Source organism: Anthonomus grandis, chromosome 18 (assembly GCF_022605725.1).
Source record: "Anthonomus grandis grandis chromosome 18, icAntGran1.3, whole genome shotgun sequence".
NCBI classification, from domain to species: Eukaryota; Metazoa; Arthropoda; class Insecta; order Coleoptera; family Curculionidae; genus Anthonomus; species Anthonomus grandis.
This window is the reverse complement of record NC_065563.1, coordinates 462,633-478,043: the sequence shown is the minus strand read 5'-3', so window position 1 is coordinate 478,043 and position 15,411 is coordinate 462,633. Positions and strand designations below refer to the sequence as shown.

General features: G+C 32.8%; 3 protein-coding genes across 4 annotated transcripts in view; 2 read left to right on the top strand and 1 right to left on the bottom strand.

Annotated features, from left to right (window-relative positions):
* Nucleotides 1–5,854, top strand: part of LOC126747038 (uncharacterized) — a 41,866-nt gene extending 36,012 nt beyond the window's left edge. Inside the window, exons 4-5 of the mRNA XM_050455520.1 lie at nucleotides 5,649–5,769; nucleotides 5,842–5,854. Coding sequence (XP_050311477.1) covers nucleotides 5,649–5,769; nucleotides 5,842–5,854 — 134 coding nt within the window. The remainder of the gene's footprint in view (nucleotides 1–5,648; nucleotides 5,770–5,841) is intronic.
* LOC126746840 (uncharacterized) overlaps nucleotides 1–15,411 on the top strand; it is a 445,675-nt gene that overhangs the window by 61,031 nt on the left and 369,233 nt on the right. The gene's annotated exons all lie outside the window — the stretch shown is intronic.
* Nucleotides 1–15,411, bottom strand: part of LOC126746839 (uncharacterized) — a 476,426-nt gene that overhangs the window by 240,363 nt on the left and 220,652 nt on the right. The gene's annotated exons all lie outside the window — the stretch shown is intronic.

Genomic DNA, 15,411 nt, shown 5'->3' with positions numbered 1-15,411 from the left:
CAGATCCACTTGCCAGACTATATCTACCAGAAGAAAAAATATCAAAATTAAAAAAGCTAATTTTAAAGTTTCAAAGCAAAGTTAGGTGCAGAATCAGACCCACATAGCAATAAGAAGCATATTCATATCTATAGCATATACCCAGAATGTGATTGAACGTAAATTCTTATTTTCATATTAGCATGTTCTACCAAGATATAGTTATGTACCACCTATATTCTTAGACGTATGTTCCCGTGCATTTATTCATAACATATGCTAAGAATATTTCGCCATATTCTTATAAAATACTTTATAGGATATACTTCAGACGATGTGCGTAGCATATGCTTATGATATACCGGGATATATTATACAAAACAACATGACAACAGTGCCACCTGGTGCTACTGCCTCAGCCGGTAGTGCGGCCAGCCGGTATTTTTGACATTTTTGACGCCATCGGTGTCATAGACAAACGATCGAACGAATATCGGTGTTTATTTTTTATTTTCCGTTTCGTTCTCTGTTCTTTTGTTTGAGAAACTTTTATTATCGTATACGAGAATACGAGGCCTGTAGTTCCGTAGTCAAAATCGTGTATAAAAATAGTGTATACCGTGAGGGTTTACTGTGGCAATGTACATAAATGAGGATTGAGAGTTAAGTTTAGGAACATTAAATTCCAAAGAAACATTAAGCAGGGGTATTCTTCAGAAGACTCTGAGTTTTATTGAAATTTAAAAAAAAAGACTGTCTTGTGCGTGCTAAGGATCTAGGTATTAGTGTAGGTAGGTACACAGCTTTTTTAGTTTGTATATCAAATAAACTATACAAAATTTCTCAAGTACGGTTGTGTTGATTGTTCTCCGTATAAAATCACGAATATTCCAGTACACAGTGAAGTTATTTTGGTGTAAGTTGAAACCCAAATTAGTAGTGGCTTCTTGTTAGTGTTTTTCATATTTTGCATGCGGGAAATCCCTTTAATTATACGTCAATTGTTAAAGTAAGTTAAACAAAGGATATTCATTCCAAGCATACACGCAAATTTGCGAAATTCTTTTTTGATTGGGATAGTATTCCTGAACAAATAAAATGAGCTCCGAGGATCTGACAAACAAACAACTTCTAGATTTGCTTACACAAAACATGCAGACTTTGAAAGCTGAAATTATCCAAGATTTGGGAACAAAGTTAAACGAAACAATACAAACTGTAAAAAATCTCGAAACTGAGAACAAAATTCTTAAAAAGCGTATTGAGCAATTGGAATATGAGTCACGATCAAATAATCTAATACTATTTGGCATACAGGAAACCATTAACGAAAATCTAAAATCTGTGGTTAGTGACTTCTCATCCTCCCTACTTCAAATTAGTATTGGCTCTCAAGATATCGATGAGGCATATCGCATTGGACAGAAGGCAAGTGGTAAGATCAGACCAATTTTAATTAAATTTCTAGCCAGCCATGTTGCCCGTGATGCACGGAAAAATGATTATAAATTAAAAGATAGTCAATACGCCCTCTCGGAAGACTTGCCTAACGAACTCCTTCAACTGAAAAAGAAATTACTTTTCTATAAAAAATCAGCACAGAGTCAGGGATATTCAGTAAAACTAAGAAAAGACCATTTAGTAATAGATAACAAAAACTGGTATTTAGATGACCTGCTAAAACTCGCACCACAAACTCCTGGAACATCAAGTAGCAGCGAATCCCTTAACTCAACACTTGTGAATAGTAGACCCACTTTTCCTATCACATCTTCAGATGGAAATAATGCTCCGGTCCAACAGCTATTACCCCCGCCTAAACCAGTAAATAAGAGATACAACTTTCGTTCAAAAAACTAAAGCAGCCCAACAGGTTTGAGAATAACACACCAACACCAACATGTTATTATCAAAATGTACGTGGACTTAAAACGAAATTCGACACTTTTTTTTCTTCAATAAGTGATTGTGAATATGACCTTGTAGCATTAACAGAGACTTGGCTTAGTGAGGACATAAATTGCTGCGAACTGTTCCCAGCAGAATACGAGGTGCGGAGAAAAGATCGCGATTTCCGTCGCGTAAATCTGAGTCGTGGAGGTGGAGTACTATTGGCAGTTAAAAATCCCATTACTTGTTTAACAGTTGATACTTCACATATCTCAGATCTATTTCCGAATATAGACTTTCTTGTTTGTAAATGTTCGATTTCTTATAAATCATTGTTTGTTCTTGTTCTATATGTGCCACCTTCAGTAACAGACGATGATTTTGAACTTTTTTTTGAAACATTGTTACAAATTGATATATGTGACCAGTTCCTTATTGTGGGTGATTTTAATGTACCTAGGTATATTAATGATGTGTGCGATAGAAAATCCGTTGCTGTTAATGCTTTTTTGCAATATTTTGAACTTAAACAATGTAATAATGTTCTAAACCAATCAAATAGGTTATTGGATTTAGTTTGTTGCAACTTTGAATGCCAAGTCGCAAGGGATAATTTACCTTTAATAGCTGAGGACGTATACCATCCAGCTCTGGTCATTAATGATATGAGTTTGTGTAAAGCTAATGTAGCATTTAAGGAACGTACTAATCAAAAATCATTTAACTTTAAAAAAGCAAATTTTCCTACTCTTTATAATGATATACTTAACACCAATTGGAATTTCCTAAACAATATTGGTGATGTTAATCTAGCGATAAAAGAATATAACGACACACTCTTTAAAATTTTTGATAAACACGTTCCCCTACGCGTAATTTACATGTTGGTATAACAGCGAAATTATTAAAAATATTAAATATAAAGCTAAGATGCACAAAAAATGTAAGTTGACGAATATATTGTTTTACAGAGAGGAGTTTTGTAGGATCAGAACGGTAGTGAAAATGCAATTAAAAACAGCCTATAAGTCTTATATAACAAGTTCTGAGGAAAATATTTTAACTGACTCTAGTCGTTTTTGGAACTTTGTTCATAATAAAAATAGGACGTCAACTATTCCAGGCATCATGCGTTATAAGGACAGGAACCTCAATAATCCCCAAGAAATAGTCGATAGTTTTGCACATTATTTTAATTCTGTTTTTCTACGCTCCGGTGCAGTAGCCGTCTTTGACTCTTTTCGCATCACCCCGGTAACCCAACACGAGATCCTCGCTGCTATCGCTTCGCTGAGAAATAAATTCACGGCTGGCCCGGACGGCATCCCAGCATTTTTAATTAAAGATTGTCGATATGCTATGGTACGCTCGTTGGAAATCTTATTTAATCTCTGTTTAAACAAAAAAGAATATCCTATGACATGGAAAGAAGCACGAGTATGTCCTGTCTTTAAGGGTGGTGATCGTGAGCATATCGAAAACTATAGACCAATTTCTATCTTGTGTAACTTTTCAAAGGTCTTTGAGAAAATACTTTATTCACGAATCCAGTTTTTTGTCTCTAATAAATTGTCTCTACATCAGCATGGCTTTTTACCGGGAAGGTCCACTGTTACAAACTTAACAATTGTCACTCAATTTATTGCGAATGCCTTGGATAGCCAGAGCCAAGTTGATGTAATTTATCTAGATTTTTCAAAGGCTTTTGATCGCTTGGATCATAATATACTCTTAAATAAACTTCATAGTTTTGGTTTTCTATCGGATTCCTTGATCCTTTTTAAGAGCTATCTCTTAAATAGAAAGCAATATGTCTGTCAACGGGGTTTCTGTTCCTATAAATATACTGCGTCATCGGGGGTTCCCCAAGGGTCAAATTTAGGTCCATTATTCTTTCTCTTATTTATCAATGACTTAAGTGATAAACTAGATCAACAAAAGCTCTTATTTGCTGGTGATCTAAAAATCTATTCTTCTGTAACCAATACTACTGATTGCATGTCTTTGCAGAACGATTTGAGGTGTGTAAGTCTGTGGTGTGATGAAAACAGGTTAAATCTAAATGTGTCCAAGTGTAAGGTGGTGTCCTTTTCTAGAAGGAAAAATGTAATCGAATTCGATTACACCCTTTCCACAAAACTTACTCGATGTTCATCAATCAGTGATTTGGGTGTGGTGTTTGATAATAAGCTTACCTTTGTGAACCAGATAGATAATATATCAAACAGTGCTAGTAGAGTCTTTGGATTTATTGTGCGAAACTGTCGGGGTTTCAGTAACATAGAAGCCTTAAAAAACTTATATTTTGCTCTTTTACGTTCTAAATTGGAATATGCTTCTATAGTGTGGAACCCTTACTACCAGGTTCATAAATATTCTATCGAAAAAATACAGAGAAAATTTTTAAAGTATCTTTCCTTTAAAGCTGACGGATTTTATCCTCCTCAGGGAATCTCTTACGAAACTCTCCTAACTCGCTTTTCCGTGGAACCTCTTGAAATTAGAAGAAATAGATCGTCGGTCTTGTTGGTGCATAAGATATTGCATGGGAAAGTTGATTGTCCTGAGCTACTAGAGAATCTAAATTTTTCTGTGCCGCGTCTCAACTCAAGAAACACAAACTTATTTTATTGCCCAGGGGCCAGGACAAATGTAATGTTAAGTTCACCCTTATACGTAATGTCAGACAATTCAAACAAAATAACGCCATTCTGTGATCTATTTGTTTGCTCACGTAATAATTTAATTAAATTAAGTTTACAGAGTTGTTTACTACTTCTTAATGAACTTATATTCGCGACTTGGTATTCTAAAGTTTACGTATCGCATTTGTTATGGTACTCTATTTAGTATGCTTAGCTGATTTATATTTCGGGTTGAAATGATATTTTTGTTTCTTCTTTTTTTTTTTTCTCTTTCCTCTCTCTCTGAAATTCTTGTTTTTTTTTTCTTTTTTTCTCTTAAAATAATTTTTTAGGTACTTATAAGCTATTTAGACTTAGTTTATCTTTATATTTTGAACATTTATAATGACATATATATATAGGTATGTAAATTATATTGCCCATTAAATGGATATACTGTTGGGCTGTACTGCTTTAAATAAAAAAATAAATAAATAAATATTTCAATTTATACCTAGTTTGATAGGTTTTAATTTTTCTAATTAGTTTTAGTTATTATGTTTAAGTTAAGTTTGAAGAGGTATCACGTAAAATGTCAACAAAAAAACAACCAAAAAGTAAACGTTCACTTAGACGCATAGTGACCAAAAAAACTGAAACAGAACTTTTGCTGACTTCAGATGACACTCTATGACCCTATCCAGAGTTATAATTGGTAAGTATGTATAGTGGTTTGTGTAATTCCTTTTTTTCTAACTGTAGAACCATATGGTTATAAATTTAATCCAAGAATTTTATTATCCAAAATTAAAATAGGGCCAGCTAAAAACTCCTTTATATTGTTGATTTTTTAAAATTTATATAATTATTATTTATATAATTATTATTTATATAATTATTATTTATATAATTATTATTATTTTTATTTTATTTTTAAGTTTATTAAGGATGTCAAGATTTTTTTAGATATCTAAAAAAAATGTTGACGTCTTTATTGTTTAACAACAATAAATTTTTGTAAACTCAGCTGTGGTTCATAGAAAAAATTGTTTTTTTATATATATTTTTTTATATCCAAAGTCCATACACTATACTTACATCATTAGGAAAAATCACAGATTTGAAATAACTATTAATGGAACTTTTTCTTTTTAGATGCAGTGAGATGTAATAAAAGAACCTCAAATGCGTGTGATGATGAAATAATCAGTGAAATAAAAAGATGGCTGGTCAAGGCAAAGGAAAGATTGCAAAACAAAAACAAGAGAAGTGAAAAGTAAGTGCATATGGTTTTATTTATTTTAGATTAGTTATTAGCCTTTTATCATAATTTTTGGTTTGGTTTCAGTATTGATATGTAACCGATGTTAAGTAAATTCTGAAAAAAAAACATATTCTCCAACATTTTTATTTTTTAGATTGGCTGACAAACGGAATACACAAGAGGACAATAATGTATAAAATATGTTGCATTATGTGATTTTTATTGAATAAATTTTATAAGCATATTTTATGTAGCTGATTTTTGTAGCAAGTATGTTCCAAGAATGTGCTATGCATATATAGCCAAGTATTCCCAGTATATTCCTAGAACATTCCTAATCCTAGTGCATAGCACATGCTACTTGCGGCCAAAAGTATATGCTGAGCATTTTCTCAGTACATATAAGTATAATTCTTGGCACATGCTCAGCACATATTTCCAATATTCTTATACGTAAAAGTCGATTCTAAACACATGCTGGGTATATAATTTTGCTATGTGGGGAGACTTTGCTTCTTTTGTGGGAAAATTAGTGTCAGTGTCACCAGGATCAAATTACGGTTGGTTACACACTAAACCATTTGAAATTGTTAAACTAAAATATTTAAAATGCAATAACATGAATTATAACGGAAATATGTTAATTCCTCATTATTTAAGTATTAAATTTAACTGGTGGTTTCAAAACATCACCAAGAAAGACAAAAATTTAAAGCAACCTCCCTTTAATTTCGAAATATTTTCAGATGCTTCTACCTCAGGTTGGGGTGCATTTTCTAAAGTAGAGGGAGCGAAAGGGTTCTGGAACAGTATAGAACAAAATCAGCATATAAATATTTTAGAACTTCAGGCGGCTTTTTATGCCTTAAAATGTTTTGCAAAAAATATATTTAACTATAATATTCTTCTTAGGTTAGATAATATTACTGCTGTCGCTACAATAAATAGAATGGGAAGTACAAGATATAAACAATTAAATAATAAATCTAGGGAGCTATGGGATTGGTGTGAAAAAAGACACATTTTAATTTGGGCCTCATATATTAATACAAAAGAAAACATTTACGCTGACGCCTTATCTAGAGTAACATCAAGAGAAACTGAATACGAATTAAACCAATAACACCTCTACAAAAGGACAAAGCGCTCCAAAAAATTTTGCTTGTGACGTCACGCATTTGGGCCATGCACTTCTGGTTGATTTTCAGGTGAATTCGGCTGTTGACGCTGCCGTTGTTCGTCCGCGGAAGGCTGCCTGCAACGCTGCCAGACTTTGCAGATTGCCGTGAACATTAGGATGCTCTATTACTATCTTAAAATAATTAAATCTATATCTTTAACTGCTCTTACTTTACAATTTAGTTAAAAAAAAGAGTGCATCCTTATTTCTCTTTTCATAATTTAAACTTCTATTTTTTCAAATTTTATCATTTATCTAATACCTTGTTACTTGCCAATAGGAGTTCTTTCTATATAAATCTGACAGCGGCGCATCTACTAGTTTTGCCACCTGATGAAACGAGAGGTTAGGTTGTTTATATTTATGTTCTGCGGTTGCCGGTATTTATGACGAGATCCGCAGTAAACATTAGCTCATTTTTGTGTTTTTTTCTAAAATCGGAACTGTTTATTTCCGCGAAACGCGTATGTTATATTTATGTAAACTCTTCGCGTACTTTTAAATCGCAAAATCGTACTTTCGGACTAGAAAAATCCTCGGAAAAACCGGCGCGCCGGCCGGGCGGCGCCGCGGTTTTATTTGTTTATATCAGACTTTAATACTTCAGTTCGTGTTTAATTTAATATTTTTCTCCTAGTTCGGCTTGTAGTTAATATTAGAGTGTAAATATGCCTCAAAAGTGCTGTGTTCCGGGTTGTAACGGAAACTATAAAAACGGACCTAAAGTGCATGTCTTCGGTTTTCCTAAGGATATAAATCTAAGGCGAAAATGGGTAAAAGCCATACATAGAGATGACTTTGAGCCCACAAACAACACCAAAGTATGTGAAGCTCATTTTCCTGAAGGTAGTATAATAAAGAGTACTCAAGTTCAAGATTTCAACACAGGTAAAATTTTTACAATAGAATTACTAAAACCACGGCTAAAAGAAGACTGTACACCATCTATTTTTTTAAATTGCCCTAGTTATTTGTCAAAAATTATAAAAATACGGCCAAGTAAAGATGAAAGGTTTAAAAATATTGACGAGTTGAATTTAGCAAAAGCCCTTGAATTAAGCAAAATTGACTTTGGCGAGCATGAGAAACAAAATAATTTTGACAGTTTTGAAGAGTTTATTGAAAAATTTTCTGCTTTTAAACTACCGAAAGATTGGTTTACTGCTCACAGTGAGTCTCAAGACAGCAAAAAGCTAACAATTTTTAAAATTGAATACACACCTGGTCCATGCATTAATTGGGCAATTGTTTTTAATTTTAATTTAAATGTTGAAACTTTTTTATATAGCGAGCCAGTTTGTGTTTTAACATCAAAATTTAAAACTCCATATACTTCCCATAGTTTAGATGATTTATATGCAATACTTGAAGCAATAGACCTTACTATTATTACCCTGCCTTTGGAGGAAAATGTTACCAATAATGACAACCCCGACTGTGACTTAAATCCAAATACTGCTACCAATACCCTTGGCAATACTATTCTCGATCATGTCAAACCATCAAATGACATAAATAAAATGAAACGTGTGTTCGATTTTGTGTCAAACATACTAAAAAGTTTCAAAAACATTGAAGACAACAAAATAGTGCATTCTTTAGATTTTATTTGTGAACAATTAGCTTTGCTTACAACTGCAAAGGAAAGGTACAGATATTCAAGTAGTACAATAATTTTGACTTCTATAATCTATACTATTAGTCCTCATGCGTACAAGTATTTAAGAGATTATGGATCCCTAATTTTACCACATCCTCAAACTATAATGGGTATTTGTAACAAACACATGACCGATCCCCACATAGATGAAAAAAAAATGTTTTTAACTTATGCCCGAAATGTGTTTAGTTTACTAAAGGATAATGAGAGATTTGTGACACTACTTTTTGATGAAATTCATATTGACCCTTACATGGACTATAAAGGTGGTAATATCACTGGAACATCAGTCAATAATAAGTCTCTAGCTTCCTCGGCATTTACTTTTATGATTACAAGTGTGTGTTCCAGCTTTAAGGAAGTAGTTCACATAGCTCCCATCTCCAAAATTACATCAGACATACTTCATAATTTTATTAAGACAATTATTGAAAATTTAGAGGAGATTGGGTACATAGTTTTTTGTGTTATAAGTGATAATAATGCCATTAACGGGAAAGCCATGAGTCATTTTTCAACTACAGACCAACTTAGCATTGTTTATCCTCATCCCATAGATAATCAGAGACCATTATTTTACCTATTTGATACAGTTCACTTACTTAAATGTGTATTTAATAATTGGCTTAACTCTAAACCAGACCAAAAATTTTATTTTCCTGATTTTGACACTTCCAAGAAAAAATGTGCTTCTTTTTCTGCAATTAAAAAATTACATGAACTGGAGTATGATAAGCTTTTAAAGTTTGGCTATTCTTTAAACCAAAAAGCATTGTTTCCCTCATCTTTAGAAAGACAGAATGTTAAACTCTCTTTAAAAATTTTTAATTCTTTCGTAGTAGAAGCATTAAGGCATTTTGGTAGCCGTATACCATTTTCTGAAGATACTGCTGATTTTGTCCACATAATAACAACATGGTGGAAAATTGTGAATGTCAAAACCCCATTCAAAGGCAAACATAAACGAGACATATTTCAAGAACCAATTGTTAAAAAACCACTCACTGATATTGACATAGATCCCAAGATTGAATTCTTAGAAAAATTATTAAGCTGGCTTGATACTTGGCAACCTAGTAATTTTTCTAAAACTCTTACTCGACAAACAAGAACTGCTTTCAGCCATACTGTTTATGGACTGCTCGAAATTACCAAATTCTGTTTTACGGAACTTAACATGAATTATGTTCTTTTAGGGAAATTCCAAACAGATCCTCTTGAAGATAGGTTTGGTAAATATAGACAAATGGCAGGCGGTCATTATCACATCTCTGTACGACAGTTATATGAGACAGAAAAGAGACTTAGAATTCAATCTATATTAACACTTCAGTCTCGCAGTTTTGGCCCTATTAATATTAATAAGTTCTATGAGCTTCCCGATTATGACCTAGATGATAATTGCTCTCCAGAAGACTTTTCTCAAATTCAAACCTTGTTGTCTCAAATTTCAGTAAATTATGATCATTTTCAGAGCATCGAGGACATATTGCCATTAATTACATATTTAGGTGGTTATTGTTGCTATGTTACAATCAAAAAGCTAAAATGTGACAGTTGTAAAGGAAAACTGGTATATAATGAGCAATTTATAGTTGAAGACAATTTTGACCTAATTAATAAATTAAATCGTGGAGGACTGCTATATCCCCAAGACCAAGTTGTAAATATTGTATCTTTGACTTACATAATTTTTAACAGATTAATAAATGAATTTGAGGATATATTTTTACAAACCTATAACAAAAGACAGTTCATGTGTCAGTTAATTTTGAAATATTCTATTGCACAAAAACATGTATTACATTTTGATGGATGCACTAGTCATAATGCAATAGATGTTTTAAAGATAATTATTAAAAGTATATCCAATACACTTTTAAAAAATTATTGCACTAAGAATAATGATCAATTAAAAAAAACAAGTAAAAAAAGAAAACTGGATACCCTAACGAAGTAGACTATATAATATACCAACCACTAACACTACTAATTAAAATATAATAGTTCTTTATCAAGTTTATCTTAACTTTAAATAGTCTACTTACAAAAAAAACATATAAAATATATATTTGAATCTAAAGACTATGTAGGTCCTAGGTAATTAATTTAGTTATTTATCCAATTGATTTACTTTAAATGATTCTAATTAATATGACATTCCTGATTATGACAGTTTTTTTCAAATTTTCCTAATTATGACAAGGTGTGGAATAGTTCAATATATGTATTTATGTGTATATAATAACATTTTTTACTACTTGATGGTATAAAAAAATTATTATAAATACCTAAATACATATGTTGAATTTTGGCGCAGATGTAGGGGAGTTGGGAGTCTGCATTTAATATTACACCATAATATTTAACCTGACATTCAACCAGAACTAAAACATACCTTTAAATGTTTCCTGAACTCTATTCTATTCCTAGCATTTTTTAAAATAAGCCAAATATTGAGATATTAGCATATGAAATCCCTTGGTTTTTAAAAATCGGTGGCCCACATCGATGACGTCACGCGCCAAGCACTAAGGCCTTGTCTTTAAGTGGGTGTTGATTAAACCCAAGTGCTTATGCAGAAATAACAGTCTCTTTCGGCTCACCGAAAATTGACCTTTTTGCAATCAAGCAAAACACTAAATGTGTAAGATATATTTCATAGGGTCCAGATCCGGATTCCGACCGGTCTGTGTCGATGCTTTTACTGTAAATTGGGGAAATTTAAATTTTTATGCATTCCCTCCATTTTGCTTAATTCCTAGAGTTATAGAAAAAATTAAAACAGACAGAGCGTCAGGTATACTTATATAGTTCCTTACTGGCCATCACAGGCATGGTTTCCCGTTTTTGTCGAATTGCTTACAGAAAAACCTCTTATTTTTTCACCAGAGCGTAACTTACTTATGTCTCCTTTCAGGGAGAGCCACCCACTGTACAAGTCCCTTTCCCTGGTGGCAGGGAAGTTATCCGGCAATCCTTTGCCAGAAAGGGTTTATCCGAATCAATCATACCAACTATGATAACTTCAATTTCAGGAACAACATTGAAGCAGTACAGTACTTGTTATAAGAAATGGTGGGAAATTTGTAATTCTATTATTAGATAATTCTATTATCTAATCACGACCCCTATATATACAATTTAGATTTGTTATTAAAATTTCTTCTAAAAGCTCATAATGAAGGACTTTCGTATACATCAATTAATACTTACAGGTCTTCTCTTGCCTTAATTCTAAAATTTTGTCCGCAAGACTTATTTGTTATAAAACGTTTTTTAAAGGGCCTGTACAACAAAAGACCTTCTGCTCCAAAATCTTCCGTTACTTGGGATCCTAGTCCAGTTTTAACGTTCTTAAGGGGTTTATTTCCCTTAGAATCCCTTAATCTTAAAGATTTGAGTCAAAAACTTCATTAACTCATTTTCGTCACTTTATTAACTCTAACATCTGCAAGTAGAATGCAAACAATATCAAAAATATATTTGGAGCATATAACACATAAAGTAGATAGGCTTGAAATAAGGATACCCGGTAAAATTAAGACATCCGGTCCTGGAAGGTTACAACCATGTTTAGTATTCCCTTATTTTAAAGAAAATCCTGCCTTATGTGTTGCAAAAACTTTGGAATTTTATATTCAAATAACGTCCACCTATAGAAAAAGATCGGATGCCCTAATTATAACGTATAAAAAACCTTTTCATACGGCATCTACCCAGACTATTAGTAGATGGGTTAAGGAAATTCTTCATAGGAGTGGTATAGACACAAATATATTTTCGGCTCATAGTGTAAGGCATGCTGCTACGTCAGCAGCTTATAGGTCCGGCATAAACATAGACAATATTAAAAATACGGACAGAAAAGTCATCGGTTTTTGCGCGATTTTATAATCGCCCAGTAGTTCCCGATGCAAGAGACTGCGAATTGTATTATTAGAGGTAAAAATAATAAAACTTCAATGTAAAAAGATATACTTTACATTTATTATTATTATTTAGATGTATTAGATTAAAGTTTTTCGTTTAGTTTGAATTACTTCGTTTGCATGAATTTGTGTTATTATATAATTCCATAATCGCATTATGAGTAATTGCTTTCAACATCTACCAATTAGATCACAGAAGAACTTCGATGCTCGAATAATCAAGATTGATCATCCTTACAGGTAAGTCGATCAATCTATTAATTATTCTAACGTAACATTAGCATGTTAAAATATAAAAAAGCGCATTTTTTATTTTAAGTAACAAAAATAATGTGCTCTATGATATATCGTTCAATTCGTAAGAAAAAATCAGATACAGAGTGCATTTTTAATTATAATATTTTTTTTTTTATTTAAAAGCCGAACTTGAAAACAGAATCGTCAATTGTTTTCACTTTAATAAACAGCCAAATTAACTTTCGGATTTTTTTTATGAATTTAAATGTTTATTTTTATGCGATATTTATGATTTAAAATGACAAGGAACTTTTTTTATAGATTTTTTCTATTAGTTTCTAAAAATAAAAAAAAATGCGCCCGCTAATGAGAGGCCATTTTTGTTCCCCGTCTGTATATTATGACCCGCAGATGCAGGTATTGTCGGAACTTTTCAACACTTTACCGCTTATTAGTTATTGATGGGATAAACCAATAAAAGGTTCGTTACTCCTTTATTTTATGTTTTATTTTCCCAACCCAACCCTTAGCATATAGGTTTATTACCCTACCAATTAATGTGGATCCAGGATCAGCGAATGTATTTGTATCTATGACTTTTGGCTACTGGATTGAGGAAATGGAAGTGAGAAAAAAATTCATGGGAAGTGGATATAAATGGTATGGCTGATAGTTTTCTACTCCGATACCTACGAGCTTAGTATTATTAAGGTTTTCTTCTATCAAATTGAATATAATAGCAAATCAAAGACTCCACATTACCTAGTCATTTCGAAAAAAATATATTTTTACTATCGAAACGTTAAAAAATAATAAATTTTATGCTTATGTAATTAAAAAAAAACTGGAAATAGTGAGCCTGATTTTATCAATAAGGTTCTGCTGTTTAAGAGATAATATTATTTTTGTACAATGCCAAAACACCAGCTTCCAAAGTGGCAGAGTCTGAATTGAGTAAGGTATCTGTTCAGAAACACTTTGTAAGATGTGTTTTAACAATATTCAAAACTTGTAAATTTCTTTCCCGATGGCCAGTTTTTTTGGTCATTGTCGATGTCAAAAGCTACATTTCAAATGCTTGAAATTGAATGCCAATAATCAAAAAGCTTACATTATTCAGTAGCATATTTAAATAAGTCTGTACTTTTGCAGATGTTATAAAATAACCAGAAACACCAGCCTTTTAAGTGTAGGGCCTGAATTGAGTAGGGCATCTGTGAAGTAACACTTTGTAGGACGTGTTATTCTATTTTTTTTTAATTTCAAAATCCCATATATTTTCTGTAATAAAATGATAACTTGATGTTCTAATTGAATATGAGCATAATGGGATTTTATACATATATATTTTGATAAAATCACATATACAATTTGTGATTTTAAAAGAAACAGAATGTTTTATACTTAAAGAGAACCTCCTTAACGAGAGTTAAGGTTGTTAACCAGTTCGTTGAAACCCATTACCAGAAGAAGTAAATTCGCTAAACCGCATCGCTCACGCATCTAAAGGGTGATTCAAATTGAGTTTCCACATTACAATTTTTTTATTTTTTTTTTTTAAACGCTACTGAATTTGTCAACGGCAACGTGACATTTCTAACGTCAAAATATAAACAAAACAGTCATGGAGCAATATACGACCGAACAACGTGTTAAAATTATCCAAGCCTATTATGAAAACGGCCGATCAAGGAAAAATACATTTCGTGCTTTACGTGAATTTTTTGGCGCACAAAATCGGCCTTGTGAGAAGACAATTTGGAATTTGGTACAAAAATTCGAGCAAACTGGATCCGTCGCTAACATCAAAACTCCTAGGCATGCTCGTAGAGGTCGGTCGGAATACAATATTGCTATTGTTGCCGAAAGTGTGAACGAAAATCCAAGAACATCGATTCGCCATCGATCGCAGCAACTGGACCTTACATATTCCACTACACAGCGGATTTTAACAAAAGATTTGCAATTACACCCATACAGAGCCCAAATAACGCAGGAATTGAAGCCTAGGGACCATCAACAGCGCCGTGTATTTGCCGAATGGATAAGAGAACAAGGGGCAAATTTTCCAATGAAAATAATCTTTAGCGATGAGGCACATTTTCACCTTGGGGGCTTCGTAAATACTCACAATTGCCGTATTTGGGGATTAGAAAATCCAAGACAGATTGTTGAAGTGAAAATGCATCCTCAAAAGGTGACTGTTTGGTGTGCCTTTTGGTCCGGAGGCGTAATTGGTCCATTTTTCTTCGAGGATCATGCGGAGAACGCTGTTACGGTTAATGGCGTTCGCTATCGGAACATCATAACAGATTTTTTCTGGGAACAGTTGGAAGATATGGACATCGAAGATCTCTGGTTTCAATCTCTGGTTTCACGGTGCCACCTGTCACACATCAGGAGAAACGATCCAAGTACTGCGCGGCAAGTTTCCAGGTCGCGTTATTTCACGTAACGGTGATATCAATTGGCCGCCGCGATCCTGTGATTTAACTCCCTTAGATTATTTTCTATGGGGGTATCTTAAGAGCAAAGTCTACAAGAATAACCCGAACACCATTGAGGAGCTGAAACAAGAGATTAGACGCGAAATTCCCAACATAGGTCCTGATTTGTGCCACAGAGTAGTCGAAAATTTCTCCAAA